Source organism: Chelonia mydas, chromosome 2, assembly GCF_015237465.2.
Source record: "Chelonia mydas isolate rCheMyd1 chromosome 2, rCheMyd1.pri.v2, whole genome shotgun sequence".
In the NCBI taxonomy this organism is placed as follows: domain Eukaryota; kingdom Metazoa; phylum Chordata; order Testudines; family Cheloniidae; genus Chelonia; species Chelonia mydas.
This window is the reverse complement of record NC_057850.1, coordinates 162,642,367-162,662,308: the sequence shown is the minus strand read 5'-3', so window position 1 is coordinate 162,662,308 and position 19,942 is coordinate 162,642,367. Positions and strand designations below refer to the sequence as shown.

The following is a 19,942-nucleotide window of genomic DNA, read 5'->3' as shown; positions in this document are numbered from 1 at the left end:
CCATAAAACTACATTGTGCTAGTTTGGTTACTGGCTGAATTTTGGGGAGTTATCAGAGACTTTGGGAAACATTATACAAGAGTAATGCATATGGTGGATATTAATAAATAACAAGATTGATGCAAGTGCCTCCTAGATCTTGTTATTAAACTTACTGTCTGATGTCACAGATAGTCAGCAACTAAGCTGCAATGCTGTTGCTGTTAATATTGTTGGATGAATCCTATGAGGATAGAAAATGGCATGTCTCAGAGGTGGTGCATTAAATGTTCAAGAGGTGAATGCCAGCTCTCCTATTTGTAAAAAAACAGTTAATAAATCAAAAACTAAAAGGCAGAGAGAAGCTGAAGAGAGAAAGGGAGAGGGGTACATATACATAATAAAATAACTGTGTGACTTGGTGGGATTTTAATAGCAAATTGTCTTGCCTTGGTAAAAAACTTGGGGAATATAATACATAAGCTTCTCTTCTCACCAACAGGAATATACAGGCCCAGATCCTCAATAGCATTTAGGCTCCTAACTTCCATTGAAATTATGTGAAAATGAGAGAGGAGATTGGGGATGCACCAGGAAAAAATAGCATCCCACGAGCAGATGCTCAGCTGGTATAAGTTGTTAATGCAAAGTCAGTGGAGCTAGGACAATTTACGTAAGCTGAGAAACTGCCCCCAGGAGTTTAAGGTGTAGGTGAAGATTGAAACTCTCCAAGATCAATCACTGTCTATGAATTCAGGAGCCCCTAACCAATACTGTGGGTCAACAGAGGATAAGCAAAGAAGAATGCCACATGGAACAGAAGGGAAAGCTTTGATAGGAAATACAAAGAGCCCATCTCTATGGAAAAAGAAAAGGATTACTTGTGGCAACTTAGAGACTAACCAATTTATTTGAGCATAAGCTTTCGTGAGCTACAGCTCACTTCATCGGATGCATAAAGTGGAAAATACAGTGAGGAGATTTATATACACACAGACCATGCAAAAATGGATGTTTACCATACACATTGTAAGGAGAGTAATCACTTAAGATGAGCTATTACCAGCAGGAGAGTGGGGTGGGGGGAGAGAAAACCTTTTGCAGTGATAATCAAGATGGGCCATTCCCAGCACATTTCCAGGAGTTAACAAGAACGTCTGAGGAACGGGGTGGTGGGGGGGGATAAACAAGGGGAAAGGAAAAAAACACTAAATTTTCTCTGGTTAATAATTTAGATTTGAAGAAAAATCCATCTGACATATTTCTATCTCATTAGAATCCCAGGTCCGGATTTCCCATTAGGCACAGTAGCACGTGCCTAGGGTCACCAGTGTTCTAGGGACACCTACAAATTAAAAGTGGGTTAAAAATTTCATTTTTCTACAGAAAATATGAAGGTCAACTGTAGGTGGGGTGGGGCGGGGGGGGGGGGTGCTGAAGATGCTGTGCCTAGGGGCACCTAAGGTTAAATCCTGCCCTGTAGAACCCTCTTTGCTCAGATTCAAATTTCCTACCCCAGGCAATCTCAGAAATATTAGACAAATACTATTTATTTACTATACACACTGTACCTTTTTCTATAGAAACAACAACATTTTGAAGAATAAAAACAATTTTGCCAAAAATAATTTTGTTTGCATTTTTATTTTTCTATTTTTGTCTTCTATGGACACCCTTTCACTTGGGTGATGAAGTGGAGTGGATCTTAAGAATTTCATTTTTAGTTTGCTGGTGTTGTTGCCATTTTGAGTTCCTAAGGTGTGGGATTCTGTTCAAAGAACTCCTGGGTATGTTTTAGATCTCCGTGTACCCTGAATCGATAAATGCAGGTATATTCTAGGTGTCCCCAATTGTTTAGCACTTTCAATTTCACGAACCTCATGAATTCAGAAAGTTCATTCTGAAAGGAAAGAAATTAAAGCTATTATTTTTTACTTTATGTATCTTTCACTGCCGATCAACAATTAGCATCATGCAGGGGTGACTTGTTCACTATTTTACTCATGTGAAATCATTGCCCACAAGATATGAAGATGCTTATACCTCTACTAACTGTACTTTAAAATAGTAATTATAGAGCCATAGCCACAAAATAGGCTAGCCTGCCTCAGTAAGCAAAGTAACTCTATGAAGTTCTCCTCACTTAGAGGCTGACTCTACCACATGTAGAAATCCCACTGATATCCATGTGAGGTCTGTGCACAGAATTTCTACACAGACAAGCACTTAAATAGAACAGATTTATTTTCAGTAATCTGTAACAAAAAGATTTCCTTACAATGATCAGTAATGTTTAATTTGATGGACCAATATTCTGGTGGTATGTGAGGTGTTTTCTTTTTATGCAGACTAAGAAAGATTTTGGGAAGATTGCCCAAATTCATTGCAGGTAACACAGCAGGTTAGACTCCAGCAATAGCGCTGCAGAAAAATTGTTAGTTTAAAAGCCACCATTGACAGAACTACAGACTAAATTACAATCCTTTCCACCCAGGGCTATTTCTCCAGATCACTGCTGCTGGGAAACTCAAACAACCCCCTAATTCAAGCAATAGAATCCATCTTAATCTCACAGTCACGTCCCCTCTTCCTTAATGTACCTTCAATTGGAATGTTTGAAATAAATCTCCTTCACAGTTATATATGAACTGTCCTAAGAAAGTTCCTTGCTCCTCATCTTCCTCCATCAGACCCTGCGGAAAAACACAGGCATGGAGAAAACAAAAGACAGTGAAAACGCAATTACAACACGTTTAAATGTGTTTTGTCTTCATGCAGACAGTTAAAACAAAAGGCATGACATGATATCCCAGATGCACAGTGATGTGCTAAATCCATAAAACAAGGGTCCTTGTAGCACCAGTCCATTCCAAAAGCCAGGTTTGACCAGGATGGTGGTATCACAGGATATCCAAAAAATCCAAACATAGATGGTACAACACATGAAATATATCACTCTTGTTCATAAACCAACGATTTATTTCAAATACAGCTCCAAAGTTACAAATATCAGGAGAAGCCTGATAGCTGTGGCCTACTAGTTACCACTTCATGTTTTGGTTAATTTATAGTCACAATAGTCCCGTGAGATAGGTAAGTAAGTACTAGCCCCATTTATAGTTGGGGAAATTGTGAGAGGTTGAGTGAGTTAATGGCAAAGCCAGGATTGGAAATCAGAAGTTCCTAGTACCCAGCCCTGTGCAGAATCCCCTAAATCACATTACTTCTCTTATAGGTAGCATGTAGACACAGCAGGTTGTGCAGGAATGGGAAAGTCTCATTTTTAAGAGTAAATGGAATAACAAGGATTGTGCTGATTGTGCTTATATATATATGAATTGCTCCCTTCCTACAACATGGAGTGAGCTGTAGATGTGAAGGAAATATACAGAACTTGCTTTTTTCCTATATTTTCCCCCATACTTCCCTTCCCCCTTCTTAGAAATCTTATATAAAAAGCTAAGGAAGATGCTCACATAGACAGCGAAGTCCTTAGGAGCACTGGAGATTTCTCCTGTAGGGGAGATTTTCTTGGGAATGTGCTCCATTGTAACCGCTCTTGGAATTATTTCCACAGCCAGTTTGATGACAGTTTCACCCTGACTTCCTGGGAAAGGCCAGCAGTCCCCAGGATAATTATTGGGCTAAAACCAGAACACAAAACAATGATGATTGGTTTAGGCAACCATGTGGCTAACGGTATCACTGGTATAGTGCCACTAAAATCAGTGGAATCCCTGAAACCAGGGATTCCTTTGGCACCTTAGAATCTATCTTGAAACATGCCAATGATATTTAAATCATCACAAAGTTCATATGTTTAGAGTCTAATTAATATAAAATATGTTGTTTAATGCTGAGGATAAATACTAGTTCCACGATGCAGTATTCAGACGGACTGTACTGGCTGCACCACTCATAAAAGCTCTAGTACCATGGTCTTCCCTTTCCTCCCGCACTTATGAACTATGTTTATTCCCAGGTCCCAATTCTTAATTCTGTTGCTTTTATTTCTCTCTTTCCCTCACTTGTGGTGTGGTGCCAACCTGGGTTTGTCTGCAAAAATGTCATGAAATACAGCAGCATACGCTGGCCTTCTACTCCACTGATCCCTCCCTGAACTTCAAGCAGTACGGAGAGAAGAACAGGGAAAGCAGACATGGGGAATGGTAGTGGGAATAGGAGACCCAAAAGGAAGAGAGGAAAGGGTAAAGGAAACTCTCAAGACTTCTTTTATTTTGATTTCTACCTGAAGAATAACTTCTGGAGACTTTACAAAAACCAGCATTGGAAATGATAACCAAAAGAATTTTCCTCTATTATGACGGTAGCTCCTAGTAGTTCTGGACTGAACAATGCTGGCACCTGAAATTAAAATATTCATACCATAATGAGATAATATCTCACATATAGCATTACATGGACCTGAAGAAGAGCTCTAAGTAAGCTCAAAAGCTTGTCTCTCTCACCAACAGAGGTTGGACTCACTTTGCCTCTCTAATATAGCAGGTATTCCTAACAATGTGAAATATACAGAGGATCTAATGACCAACACTAGGTGTTGGGTGCTTAACTCCTAATATATAGAGAACAAAACCCTGTAATACAATTATCATTTATGTGAGTGACTCATTCAAACTGGACATGCATCACTGCATGTGACCCTCAGAAAAAAAATCCATTATCAAACAACTCTTTTATGTGACTCAATCAACATACACCAGCCATAATTCTTATAGCTCTCTCTTCCCCACGTGCTTACTTCCATATACTCTTCTCAAATGGGCATGAAGGGACACTGGCACAGCTTTCCCGCACTGGTAATACCATAAGAATGTCGGCTCTTACCATACTTTGACCTGAACAAGCACAGGTTTTGACTGATTTCTAGCAACAGTATTTGTCTCTCTTTCACTTATTCTGTCCTTCTCTATAGTAACAGGCCATGGTGGCTAATTAAAATATTCAAAATTGATAATAGGCGGTGGGTAATAATACTGAAAATAGTGATTAATAAAAACAATATAAAATATGCGTTCATTTTTATAAAAAGGCTTGGAACATTGTCAGACTATGTAAATGCATAATCTTATTTTACTGTGACCCTTGTCCTCTCTTCCTCTTCCCTCCTAGTGTAGGTGACATTCATTTGTAAATCTTGTCTTAAACTAGATTGTAAGCTTTTTGAAGGCAAGGACTCTGTCTTCTTATATGCTTTTACAGTGCATAACAGCATGGGGACCCTGATTCTAACTGGGGAGAATAATAATACCTGCTGATTTTAGGGCATAATCAGGCATCTGGACTTGGTCTTCATCCAGCTTTTCAAGTACTTTATTCAGCATCCTTTTAACAGTCTGTGAAAGAATATAAAAGGTAAGAACTGTGAGAGGGGAAAGGACTTTGAAAGTAGTACACACACCAGGTCACCTACAATCTGAAGTACGTGTAAAACAATCATGAAGTAACCATTATATTAGACTAAGGTCTGGTCTACACTTAAAATTGAGGGTGACATAGCTACAGCAGTGAGGGGTGTAAAAAATCCCTAACTCCCCCAGTGTAGATGTTGCTAGTGCACTAAAAATAAAGTGTAGTCGCGATGGCACAATGAAATGGATGGGTATATACTTGAAACAGCTAAGATGTACTTGGGGTGGCTAGCCCCTCCTGCTGCTCACACCACTGTGGCTACACTCTATATTTAACACGCTAGCTTGATCACAGCTAGTACAGGCATGTCTTCTTGCACTGGAAATTACACCCCCAGCTCAAATTGTAGACATACCCTAAGAGGCTGGGTGAGGATGCCTGGTATCAAGTGCAGGTATTATCTCTTGAGTCAGAGACCACTTGTTAGAGGTTCTGAAAACCACCTGGAATCTCAACCAAAGTGTCAAAAAACTATTGTGTTCACCTTGTTCTATAATTTTGGCAATAGCCACCTTTGTAGGAGAGTGTGTATAGCCCTCCTTCTGTGCAGTTGTTTTACTATATCATAATAGTGGTAACTACCTATATAATGACCCCTCGTGTCATTATATAATGACCCCTTATATATGTGCAATTTAATCACCACCCACCAAGTAGTTCATAAAAGCGAGTGATCACACCAGTTGGTTAAATTCCTGTAACTTCCAAGAAATAGAACAAAACTCAAAAGAGCAAAGATGTTCGATATACTCTGTCCTCAGGAACACCGAGTGCATACTGCCAACAAGATTGCCTTTGGGAAACCCTTACCATACTATTCACTTCTACATCAAAGACCAGCTGCTGAAGATGAAAGGACAGATTCTCTAGACAATATTACCTGTGCTGAGGATCCCCTGTACAGACCTGTGGGACAGACTGTGGAAGGCTAGGAGGACATACATAATATCTCCTGCAAGCCCTGTGAAATAGCCCCTCCATACAGAGTTTCCCTGGGGAGAGGCTCGGGAAAGTCTTGGCAGCAGCCAGGTCTCCCATGGGCAACACTGACAGGGACCAAAGGGAGCCCAACGGTACCAGAAGTGACTCAGGAGACTGAGTTGCAGGTTCTCCTTATGAATTTTCCACCAGATCATTCTCTCGGGGTAAAAGTGAAAAATCAGTACTGTAGCTTAGACTATTGTTCCTTCAAATGTCTAATGTAGTATACATTTTGTTCAGGAGGTGATGGTATTCTTTTAATGGTTAGGGTGATGGAAATTCCTACCTATGTTATCCCACCCTTCCAGCTACCCTGCAAAAAAGTCTGCAGTCCAAAGAGAAATTTTTTATTGTGGGTGAACATTTGTTCCTGGATTCCCAAGACTGTTACACTACATATGTCAATGAAATATAAAAAATGTGTGAGAAGGAACTGTGGTAGATACAAAGAAAGATAGAAATCTCTACCTACAAAATCCTGCAATGTCCTCTTACCCATGTTGTAACGCCTTTGATCTCACTCCCTTCCAGGGCTTCACTGATAGCACGCTGGGTGATGTCCTTTGTACCTTGTCTCAGAGTATGAAGCTCTGTCTGTAGCTTATCTACCTGCTCTTTAAGAGATTGGATTTCTTTCAAAACATGGTTTGCCTGCCTAAAAAAAGTGGGAAAAAGTGACAGAAAACACTATTTTCCTGGCCTGTCTGGCTTGCAGTATGTCATGAGAATGAGAGACAGGCAACAGACACCTTTTTTTATACCTTTAAAGAAATGTGCTCCAGATGATCAATTTGTAAGTGATAGGAAAACTAGACTTCAATACCAGTTCGAATACCTTCAGATGGCGAAGCTACCTCTCTGCCCCGTGGGCAAAATTTTCAAAAGTATATCTAAACAATTTAGGACCCTCGGTCCAATAGACTTTCAATAGGACTTAGGCACTTTCAAAAATTTTACCCTGCTTCCTGAGTAACACGGAGGTGAGTGGAAGCATATCCGCAACTATCCTAAAAAATGTGTAAGGGCGGGTTTGAAGGTCTACGATTTTGTTTGATGTAGAAAAAAAAATAAAATATGGACAAAAGAATAAGGATTCTGCCTGGAAAATACTGGCATACAAGATGCAATAACCTGCATTTTCAAAGATTTCAGAGCATTTCAAAACAAGAAAGAACATATGCTTGAAAAAGTAAACCGGTTTTATCTGGAATGCAGACCAAGCCAGCAGCAGGTTACATTTGATTAAAAACTACTCACACAAATGGCACACAGGGCCACAAAAGAATATGCTCAGTTCTTATCTCTCAATTGACATCTCTGACACAGACCACAAACAGATATAAAACAATGAAAAATACATATTAAAAAGTGCAGTCACCACTGCAACAACTTCTAAAACATATTTTACTAGACAAAAAATGTCCCCCTTTCCTTACACATGGGAACAGTGAGTTCCCATGCCCCCCTCCTACCTGAACTCCAAAGCTCCCATCACTTTTTCAGCCTACACAGTTCTGTATAGTACCCTAATATCTCCTATATAATTAAACATTCATGTTATTTTTCTAGCATCTTGACATCAACTTTTCAAAAACTGCTGCTTGATAAGGCTCCCTTGTTTTTGTTCTTCCTTCTCTTTCCATTCTTCATTCATACCTTTTACAGTCCATTTTAGTGTATCTGCTGCACCGGTTTTGGTAATTTCTATTCCTTCCTTCTGATCTTCCTGTATTCCACTTTAAATATCTTTGTTCTGTTAAACATTTTTCTACTTCATTCCTCATGTCCACCACTTCCCCCCCTCACTCTCTCTCCCCAATAACGACCTTCTTACCCTAAGTGTTCTAGTTTCTCATTTTGCCCCACAGCTGTTCTTTCCCCCCTCCATACTCCTATATTCTCCCCTTAGTGACTTGGATGATTATTCTCACATGGATCCTCTTATTCCTCTGATCTTGGCTAACCATGCAGGGCTTCTTCACATGCAGCTCCTACACCACCAGGATAGGGTCGGGAAGAAGCAAAGGTTTCCTCCACCTACAGTGGGAAAGGTGTACAGAGGAGCTTCTATTCCACCTTACAGGAAGGCAGAACAATCAGAAGTTTCTATTCCTATTCATTTCAGAATATGGAGGGAACCAGCAAAAGATTTTCTCCGTCCCTCCACCACAAGGAAGACAAAGCTGAACAGTAGGAGAATAATAATCTTTATTGCTTCTCCGCAAACACCCAAGGAAGATGGAAGTGCAAGCAGTTTTTCCTTCTTATTTAGTTGTACACATGAGTAACTTATATGCCTGTAAGACAGGGGAGAAAAACTGCCAGCTCCAACATCTTCCCTTCCTCTGGATTTTAAGGGAGGGGGAGAAAAAAATCCCTACAGATACTTTTCGGATTGGGAACATCATCAATGTGTATAAAATTTGTGGGAGACCCAACTCCTCCATTTGTGCAGTTGTTGTGCTCAGGGTTTGAATTCCTTTACAGCAATGAGTCAAGTAGTCATCCAGAAATCCACCTTACCTTAGAGATTCCATATCCATTCCATATATCTCTGATTCATCCTAAATGGAAATATTAATAAAACATTCATTCCAAACACTAACACTGCTCATACAGAGCCTCCTGCAGAGAGAGGCAATCACTCTCTACAGGAACATGAGATGGTAGACACTCAGAGACACAATGCCTACATACTACAAGTGTTTAACACTAACATACAACAGTAACTGGCACCCTATAAATACCCAGGAGAGAAAGACAATTAAATAGATCATAAGATTAATGCAGGACAATTCCTTATTCATGAAGCAGATACCACAGTCTCCCATCATGCATTTGATTTATTTATTCTAAGATGGTAAATATAATTTATTAAAAACAAACCACCACCATAGGAAGCAATCATCATCTCGGTAAACATATACACAAAATGTGTACTGAATTTTCAACTTTTCTGTGTCTGTAAATGTCTCAGCTTATTCCATAAAGGCTGCTCTTTTGCAGCAAGCAGACTGGAAGTAAGAGACATCTGAATAAAAAGAAACATCTTTTCCTGTGGAGGGAGCATGGAAAACACTGGAACTTGAATCTTGCTGTTAGATAAATGTTTGTTATAATATAATTCAAACTTATCTGATTGCAAGCAATATCCAGAATTTTACACATTACTTTTCTTATTAATAATAATTATTTAAAAGAAGAATTTACATGACAGGCTCCTGGATATTGGTTAAGACCCTTCAGGAAACAAACCATCTAGTTTGCTAACACAAAAAATTAATTGATACATCAAGGACACACCTATTTCCATCTAGTTTTATGTCAACTTCCATCAAACCACCCTATCCTCAAAGTATGTCTTCCAAACTCTCAATCCAATAACTTTTTCCCCTCTCTAACCAGCTTTTACAGTTCTGAAAAAGGGTCAAATGAATAGCAGCCAGACAACTGGAGGTCAGAACCTTCCCTAAAACTTCTCCATGACTATCTCCATTTTAGGTTTTGGCTCTTTTCTTTTCCAGTTGTTTTTTGGGGCCCCTGTAACCAAGGATTTCCTCTACGTTATCAATACAACATTACTTCACTGTCTTCTGACACAAGTAAATATATTATCTATGAGGAAAGGCTGGAATACTTGTGGCCATACTCTTTTTACTCTCTATGATAAAGTGTGTTACTATTCCAGTTTCTCTTTTTGATACAAGTCTTAGGCCTTGGCTACACTTGCAAGTTAGAGCATATTAAATCAGTCCCGGGTGCCCTAACTCCTGAGGTGTCCACACTGGCAAGGCACTTGGAGAGCCTGGACTCTGCATCTGGAGCGCTCCTGGTAGTCCACCTCCACGAGAAGCATAGAGCTTTCTGTGTCCTGGCTGGAGCGCTAGGGTGTCAGTGTGGATGACATGTTGCATTACTGCGCTGTGATTGGCCTCTGGAAACGTCCCATAATCCCCTGAACTGGCCACTCTGGTCATTGTTTGAACTGGGCTGCAGGCACGTGGATACCCTCTTTCAAAGCTCCGTTTCTGACAGCCTGCATGCTTATCTGCTCCGGGACACAAAGCAAACCATTACTGTGTAATGCTCCTGCTGCAGAGGTGTGTGTGTGTGTGTGTGTGTGTGTGCGCGCATGGGGGCTGATGTTGGGTTTCCCCCTGCCGCTGTCTGAACTTACAAGATAGTATGCTGACACACTCGGCCCCCCATGCTTTGCAAACCCTTTCCAAAGCACACTGCACCCACTTGCACTCTGGGATAGCTACCACAATGCACTGCTCTCTGTGGCATTGCAAGAGCTGCTAATGTGGACATGCTCCACAGTCACAAGGAACACAGTGTGAACACACAGCAGCGCTTTCCCTGCTGCTGTCTCCGAGAGCTGGTTTAACTCCCGGCACTCTACATCTGCAAGTGTAGCCATGCCCTAACTAATACTGAAACTATAACAAAAGGAGTTTTCTTTTAAGTGTTTATATTATAAAGCCTTTTGTTTAATTACGTGCCTTCAACTGGAGTTGTAGGGGCTCAGTACGTCTGATAATGGGATCCCAGATATCTAAAGCTGAGCAACCAAAAATGAAGAAGACCAAAATTAAAGGCCACTTCTGAAAATGTTAGCCCAAGTGATTTGTTCAAAGGCATATAGTAAAAAAGTAGCAGACCCGGAAACAAAATAATTATTATTGTGTGGCTAAATGCAATATAATTAAATCCCAAGATACTGGAGTCTCCAATATATAGTACCTGAAACCCCACAGAAAGAAGGTGCAAGTTATTGTGTAAGCACTTTCTGTCCTAGCACTAGACTGGTAGTGGCAGTCCTTATTTGATTAAATCTAATCATAAGTCACCTTGTTCCAGAAATGGTTAAAATCATAGAGGACAAAGCCATTATATATTCCCCTGGACATCTGAATTCCTCCTCCATCAAGCAATCTCATGTGGTAAGTACCTGTTAGTCATAAAAAGAACAACTTTATTTAAATTTAGAACATTATCATGTCCAGCAGATTATTCTCTTCAAAAGCAAGGGGCCCCAATCTGTCAAACACTTACACATGTGCTTAGCTTTAGTAAAGCTATCAGTGAATAGTCCCACCAAAGTCAAATTAAATACACGTTTAAGTGTTTGCAAGACTGGGGTCTAATTTTGGGATGGATGTAAAATGCAGCCTTGAGGGACATCCAAGGGCTGTATTAGTTGTCATCAGCATTTCAATAAGCAAAATCAACCTTTATGGCTCCTTTCCCTTTCTACATTCATACCATCCCTCCACTTGAGTTTCCAAACTGGATATTTTGCAAGGGAGGGTGAAATGACATTCTTATAGATTTTGAGTTGGGGAGATACTCTTTCCTGGGGAAAAATTTTGAAAATACATTTTCAACATATGCTAATGGAGCATTATGGTTTACAACGTTAAAATAAATTTTCAAATGCAAAAGTTAAGGCTTATCCTACATTAAATTGTTCACGTATTACATGTGTTATTTTTTATTTATATAGAAGTATCGCCTACGGATCACAGTCAGGATCAGGGTCCCCTATATTTATTGGCCTTAATCCTGAGAGCACGTATTTGACTTTACTCACTGTCAAGTTAATGGGTCTATTCACCAGGGTATGGATTTGCAGGATTGGGGGTCATATAAAAAGACAGTTCTTTGGAACAGGGATTATTGTGGCCTCAGTCCTGCAATGATCTCCACACAGGCAGGACCTTGTGGCCACACACAGTTGCACTGGCTTCAGTGGAGCTCTGTGCACGTTCAAAAATCTGCCTCATTAGATCTCATTGCGACACCAGAGTCGAAGTTACTGGTCCAGCAAAGAATTACACATGGACTTAATTTTTTGGCTATGAACCTGTAGAGAATTACAGATGCTTAACTTTATGCACAGGAGAAAAATTGAGATAAGAGACAATTAATGGGTTTAACAAACTGTAAGCAGTGGTGAAAGAAAAAGGATGAGATAGGTGGTAACATAATTTCTGATGAAACTGGACAGTAGCTTTATTTGTTGTTTATTTTTTAACCTCTGCTTATTTCCACTTTTTTACCTGCTTATGTTTTCATTAACTTTGTGGAATTCCCGCTATTTAATTTTTTTTACTACCACCTATTTCAAAAAATTACTACCGCCTATTTCTATTTAATTATTTTTATTTCCCTCTTTTTATTAACTTCATTTTAAATAACTGTTTATAACTATCAGAAAAGATACAAAACAGTTGAATCTAAACAACACAAACAGTTCCCTGGGGACCCCCAATTTCACAAAGTGCCATTGCCCCATAGTCAGTAAAGACATTTTTTCTTCTTCATTATGTTAAATAAAAAGAGTTAGTGATATCTCATGGGCTTCTGAGGCTCTGAAGATTTTGCCCCCAGCAGCTGCTCTTCCTCCCAAGCTGGGCTCTCTGCCTCCTGGGGTGAGTGAAGGCCAATCACTGCTGCTCCTCAAGCCTGGGAAAATTCTGGCTCCATACGGCTGTGCTGGGAGAGGGCACTTGGGTCTCCCCACCCCGACATCAGTTTCCCTCCCATCCACTCTCTGGGAAGAGGCAGGCAGATCCAGCTTGGATATCCAACTGCCTACTTCAGTTCTCAGCTGGGCTTCTCTGTCAAAGCAGCACAAAGGGGCCAGGGCAGAGCAAAGAAGTTGGTCCCCCTTACAGAGTCTCAGTTAACTCTGTACTTTATAGAAACTCACCAAAAAAGAATAAAGAAAGGAGGAACAGCACCAGTGAAATAATCTTTCGAGCCCAAATCTTCCTGGGGAACAGTAAGGAGAAAGAAAGCATAAAGTTAGCAACATCCACACATTTCATGTACATATTCTGTATTAGCAAAAAGTTTATTTAGGATTTCTTGAAGCCCATATTGTTGGCTTCATCATGGGCTTGATCCTGCACCTATTGAAATTAATGGTGAAGCTTCTTTTAACTTCTGCAGTGGAGATTCAGGCACTATATCAAAAACTGAAGAGACATTAAAATTAGTGATTCGTCTTGTGACCCCTGATCCCAGAATTGGTTTCAGCAAGAGCCTGGATTGACACCAATGTAAATCACTCTCTTAATTCTTTGTCAGGTTTGGGAGTGTGATTAATACCAATCTATCTCTACTGCCCACCTGCATTTATCTATTTCCCCACCCATCCTTGAGAAAAAGATTCTTGTTCATTTTTACCTTGCAAAAGCGCCGCAGATTCTCAACACAAAGTGCCACAGAACTGTTATGCATAGCCCCAGCAAGTGGAAGACAAGCCTGATACCTTCTGGAAAACATGCAACAAGAATACAGTTAAATGAGCTCAGATGTAGTTAAAAATGCAGTTCTACTCTCAAAAGTCGCTGCAAAATAGGCATAATGGGGTTCATGTTTGTCTCTCAGGCTATGTCTTCACTGCAAAAAAGGTGTGTTCTTAACTTGGGTTAGCATAGCAGTGAAGACATGGCAACTCATCTTTTAATTTGGATTATCACCTTATTTTAAAGTAGATGGAGGGCCTGGATTTGACCTGGAGCTGTTTGTTAACCCTGTATGTTCACTGATCTTTTAACCCAAGTTTAAAAACACACTTTTTCTTTTTTCCAATAAAGACATATGCTCAGTTGTTCTAGATCACATTTTCTCAGTTTATAAAATAAAGAGATGTTGCTGTGTTCCCTATCACCATCTCTGCAAAACGTCCAGCTGGTTTCTTTCTGGCTCAAGTATCCTTACCACTAAGGTCTTCTCTTCAATGCAACAGTTAACTCCACTTGAACTAACCTGATCTCAATGAACCTTAACTCTAGATCCATTATGGAGCTTCCACAATGATCTTTTTATTTTTTTGTCTCCAACATTATAAGGTCAGTCCTTCAAGGTGCACAGTGAATGAGACAAGGGGTTCTGTGGAGCTCTAGCTTTGGTCTCTGCCAATATTATATATAAATAACTGCCATGAACTCTGTTTGTCTGATTAGTACATAATACTATAAGATGCTTCCTGTGCATTTAGGGTTGTAGAAAAAATTACATGGTATTACATGGAATTATTTGTGAAATAGCACATGAATATGTAATTAAAGGCTGTATTGTCATGCATAGATATAAGGAAATAAAGTTAATGTGGCACACACAACCTCAACTTTGTAACTTCCTGACTTTCGACTGCTTAGCCATGCAACCTTAACATGGTCCTAATTCAGTTCTGCTTTAATATATTTCCCCCCACCTTATAGGATGTGTCTATCAACAACATCTCTTTAGGTGCGTAAACAATCAAAAATGTAAAAACACGTACAACAGAACAACTTATAAAACAGAAATGTTGTAAGTGCACAACATATAACTAGACAGTTTACAATCACTAATCACTTGAACTTACTCTTGGGTGAGCGTTGAAGCTGCCTATCTTCCTGCCTGAGACTAATAGGGGTCTGGCTTTCAGTACTACTGGGTGTGGGTCCTTGTCTTTGAGATAGCCTAGAAAATAGAAAAGGGCTTTAGAAATCCAAGAGTTGTATGAGTGGCCAGATGCAGGCAAAACAACAGAAGAAAACAACCTCTAGAACTTAGGTACAAGTATTTGCACCCACAGTTGCACTCATTTAGATGCCTAGCTACCCATATCTGACTGACAATTATCCAAATGGGTACAATTAACTATACATGTAAACACTGGGAGGCAAAATTTTAAGCCTTGATTTAATTACCATTTCACAGACCAGGAAACAGAGTTCTTTACCCTGTGTTCTCTAGCTTATCTACCTAACAGCCAATTCAACTAATTGGACTATCACTTGGCTCTGGAATTTGGCAATAATGAACAAAAATAATTAAGAAACTACCTTAGTTTTATAAATCTTTTTTAAAATTCCATTAAAAATCCTATACTAAAAAAAACTTTAAAGTCACATAAAAACTTTAAAAGCCAGGAAATGCCAGCACTTAAGTTGCACATGCAACTTGCCTGACTCTGGAGTGTTTAACTGTGCAACCGTAATGTTTTCAACTTATTTTCTATTTATGGAATATATTTAGGCAATTAACAAACAATATCAGATAAAGAATAGAGTACAATCTGTAGTGAATACTATTTGCTATGACTGTAGGTGTTCAACCTGCAATAAACACACTTAACCATACCTGCAATTTTTAATTGACACACTGCATGTTTTAAAACTAAGCCTTTCTGTATCCCTCAGGGATGAAGAAGAGGCAGCAATGACCAGCGCATATGTTACCCTTACTAACATCCAGCATTTTCTATAAAACACTGCAGTTGCTGTACTATGGGAGATTAAGAAGGCTTCACAGTGCAGAAATGTAGTTCTTCAGTGAAACTCCTGGTCAAATTAATTGAATGTTCAAAGGAGAAAGATAAGATGAGATAAGGTGTTTTTTATCAGCATGAGTAGTGACAGTACACACATTCAGAGATTTGGAGACAGTATTTTATAATATGGTCCAAAAATATTTAGCAGTCTAATAAACTTTGTCATCTACAACATGCTTAAAATTTTAAGCAGAGATGTGATGAATCTCAAAATGAAATCTGCTGGTACACAAATCTGGCCATTTTGCTGGATTCAAATTTATACAAATCTGCTTCTGAAATTTGACACAAATACTGTGTCATGTCCTGTACTCATTCCATCAGATTCCCAGCTTCTGCCATCCATCTTGTCCCAGCACTTCTTCCCAGTCTCCCACCTGCTCTCTCCCACTGGTCCTGCTTTCAACTGTCCTGACCCTGTACTCTTATCTTTCATCAGTTCTCTCCCACTGCAGCATCTTCCCTCCAGCCCAGCTCTGAGCCCAGTGTCCCATCCATTCCCTCTTAATGTCACCTGTCTCTTGCCACCGAAACACTGTAGCCTGCTCCCCACATGCTGCTTGGTATAGAGGATTGCTGCCTGTAACCCTGATCAGATGGCTCTTATGGATCCCCACAGTTTTTAGAATCAAGTATTTTTGTTTAATAAGAAAGACCAAGGATTTGATATTCAAAGAATTTCAAAAATTTCATGTTACCCATTCTTATTATCAAGAGCAAGCATTGTAAAGAGCATTGTGTACTGTACAGTATCTTCACAGTTTTCTCTGTTTCTACGATCCAGAGCCTCTGATGAACAGCAAGCTTATTCAAAGTTTGCTAGACTGCTTCAGCTTTATTGGTATGTATTTCAGTTCAGTAGTTGATTGCAGGGAGGATTTTGATTTATGGGCTTTTTTTGGGAAGAGCAGTGTTTTGAGGAGGGACCTTAATGAGCAGCCATGCAGTCTGGGTTATAAGAACATAAGAATAGCGATACTGGGTCAGACCAATAGTCCATCAATCCCAGTATCCTTTCTTCCGACAGTGGCCAATGCCAAGTGCTTCAGAGGGAATAAACAGAACAGGGCAAATATTGAGTGACCTGTTGTCCATTCCCAGCTTCTGGCAATCAGAAGCTTGGAACACTCAGAGCATGGGGTTGCATCTCTGACCATCTTGGCAAATAGCCACTGATGGACCTATCCTCCATGAACATATCTAGTTCTTTTTTGAACCCCCGTTACAGCTTTGACCTTCACAACATCCTCTGGCAACAAGTTCCACAGGCTGACTGTGCGTTGTGTGAAGAAATACTTCCTTCTGTTTGTTTTTAACGTGCTCTCTATTAATTTCATTGGGTGACTCCTACTTCTTGTATTATGTTAGGAGTAAATAACACTTCCACATTCACTTTCTCCACACAAGTCGCAATTTTATAGACCTCTATCATATCCCCTCTTAGTTGTCTCTTTTCCAAGTTGAAAGTCCCAGTCTTTTTAATCTCTCCTCATACGAAAACTGTCCCATGCCCTAATAATTTGTGTTGCCATTCTCCATACCTTTCCCAATTCTAATATATCTTTTTTTGAGATGGGATGACTAGAACTGCACAGATTATTCAAGGTGTGGGCATACAATGGATATATATATATAGTGGTATTATGATATTTTCTGTCTTATTATCTATCCCTTTCCTAATGGTTCCTAATATTCTGTTAGTTTTTTGACTGCCTCTGCACATTGAGCAGATGTTTTCAGAGAATTATCCACGACTCCAAGATCTCTTTCATGAGTGATAACAGTTAATTTAGACCCCATAATTTTGTATGTATAGTTGGGATTATGTTTTCCAAAGTGGATTACTTTATATTTATCAACATTGAATTTCATCTGCCATTTTGTTGCCCAGTCACCCAGTTTTGTGAGATACCTTTGTAACTCTTCGCAGATTGCTTTGGACTTAACTATCTTGAAAAAATTTGTACCATCTGCAAACTTTGTCACCTCACTGTTTACCCCTTTTTCCAGAACAGTTATGAATATGCTGAACAGCACTGGTCCAGGTACAGATCCCTGGAGGGTACCAGTATTTAACTAGCAGATAGGATGCTCTAGGCAGATAGGTCACCATGTATGAAGGACAAGAGATGGGAGTGAGAAAAGAATGTGAGGAGGGCAATAAATGGTGTGACTTGGACACTTGGACAGACTGAAGGGTGGAGTGAGAGTGCTGGATGGTAGTTGAGAATAAGAATAGGTATGGGGAAAGTTTTCAGGGCCTTTCAGGAGAGAATACATTTTTCAAGTTAAATGTGAGGGGCAATCAAGAGAAAGCTAGTGAAGGGACTGAAAAAGGGCCTGACATGGTCAGAGATGCAGGAAAAGCAAACGATTTGGTTAGATGAAAAATGGGTACTTGGCCTACTGTCTCAAACAGTAAAAGATTCCAAGACAAAGTTTTGCTTTCTTTTGTTCATATTTTCCCTCACAAATTCACGATTTGGCCAGATAGAAATCCTTTTAAAATGGCAATATTTGCATACAAATCACATATGAATAGAATATTTGTCACATCCCTAATTAAATAAAGGACATTACTTCATAAAACAGAACTTGATTAAGAATCAACTTGATTTCTGCCAAATGGAGCATCTTGAAATAACGGAAGCAAAACACACTACTGACAGAGGAAGAATGGCTATCCTCCAAACCACAATTTACATAAATGACAGTAACACTAAGTTACTCAATAACTTAGATGTTACTAAATAGTTAATCTACAGGCTTCAAAACAGAATTGCTTTATTTAATATCTGTAAATTATTAGATTATATGACTGAGCAGTGCAAATGTTTATGACTTTACATATCATATTACATAACTACCACCTCCCTTGCCCATTTGAAACAAAATCAAATCCTATTTAGGTCCCAGGACAAATTGAAATCAATGGAACAATTGCCACTGACTTCAATGAGCACTTGATTGGGCCCTGAGAATATGCCATTGTTTTATTTTTCTCTTTTCTCTTCTTCTTAAATGGATGAAGGAGTGGTAAGTGTATTTGGGAGCATAAGAACTTTAAAAAAGATTTTATAATTATTCGTATAACTTGTATACATATGACAAAAGTTAACAGAGACTGAATATTTTAAAAGAAAAGTATCCATACCAGTTTAGATCTTGGCTTTGATTTTCTGTGTCTGAGCTGTCACTATTGGTGCCATGGCTTGTTTCATCCTGAGGTAGATAGGTGCTACCTGAAGACTTTGGAATTCTGTACATGTTTTTATTTGCTTTGCACTCACCACTGAAAGAATAGGAGCATGCAAATGAGGTGAAATCAGGCATTAATCATATTATTATTATTATTTATGACCCACAATTTTAATCATGAATTTAAAATAAGGTAATATCTAGTAATTGTAAGTCTTCTTTGAAAGGAAAGCTGTCCTTGTACTGCACTTGCCTTCAGGATAGAGTGAATAACATCATAATGAGAGGTGTCAACCTAGAATGTCCTTTGCCCTACTCAGTGCTGTTAAATATGTCACAGGCTGTTCTTGGTGATATCATAATGAACAAGCCAAGCATAAGGTCCCTGAGCTCAGCCTGGAAAGATGGGACATACGTTCAACATTCTTATTTCAAGAGATTCAACAAGTGAAAAAATATCATGGAGCTGAATCCTCCAACATTGTCTCCTGTGAAAGGCTGAACTCCTTTTATTCCCACTGGCATTTAGATTTTAGGACCAGAAGAAACCATTATTACCATCTCTGATACATACATCAGAGGACTTCCCTGAATTCATTAATGAGCATTAAGGGCAGGAGCTCCCAAACTGAGGTCCATACATTTCTTACAATCTGTCAAGAGCTGGCAGATTACAGTCTCTTGTCTCCACTAGTTGTTTCTATAGATACCCAGGTCCTTCATTGCAAACAAGAGTTTGCATGTCTGCAAAAGGAGAAAGTAGCTTGGCTGCCTCCAGTTGTAGTTGCTGCTATATAGGAAGAGAGGAAACAGGAGCCACCTTTAGAGACCGTCGGAATCATCAGAAAAGTCAAAAATATTTTCCTGTTACTTTTCTAGGTAAGCATTTGCTACGGCTGCCAGAGGGGTGCTGTGCAATCAGAAAGGAGATGGAAGATGGTCTGGGCAATCAGTTACAGTGGGAATAACGGGAGCTCACCCCAAGAAAATGTGAAAGCCCCTGACTCAGGCCCCCAA

General features: G+C 39.4%; 1 protein-coding gene across 1 annotated transcript; it reads right to left on the bottom strand.

The window, feature by feature from the left end:
* Positions 1-1,617: 1,617 nt before the first annotated feature.
* On the bottom strand, positions 1,618-18,994 carry SUN3 (Sad1 and UNC84 domain containing 3). The gene is made up of 12 exons (XM_007072713.4): positions 18,882-18,994; positions 14,777-14,874; positions 13,591-13,678; positions 13,112-13,173; positions 11,247-11,347; positions 8,917-8,957; positions 6,889-7,048; positions 5,252-5,336; positions 4,229-4,344; positions 3,456-3,623; positions 2,580-2,672; positions 1,618-1,879 (listed from the first exon to the last, which is right to left on the bottom strand). The coding sequence occupies exons 1-12, from the start codon at positions 18,992-18,994 to the stop codon at positions 1,733-1,735; spliced, it is 1,272 nt and encodes a 423-aa protein (XP_007072775.3). The 3' UTR covers positions 1,618-1,732.
* Positions 18,995-19,942: the final 948 nt, after the last annotated feature.

Coding starts and splice junctions, on each gene's coding strand:
- SUN3 (XM_007072713.4), bottom strand. CDS start 18,994: ATGTACAGAATTCCAAAGTCTTCAGGTAGCACCTATCTACCTCAGGAT. Junction 2,673..3,455: donor CTAAGGACTTCGCTGTCTAT/GTGAGCATCTTC, acceptor GTTTTTCCGCAG/GGTCTGATGGAGGAAGATGA. Junction 1,880..2,579: donor TTCAAACATTCCAATTGAAG/GTACATTAAGGA, acceptor CTTTCCTTTCAG/AATGAACTTTCTGAATTCAT.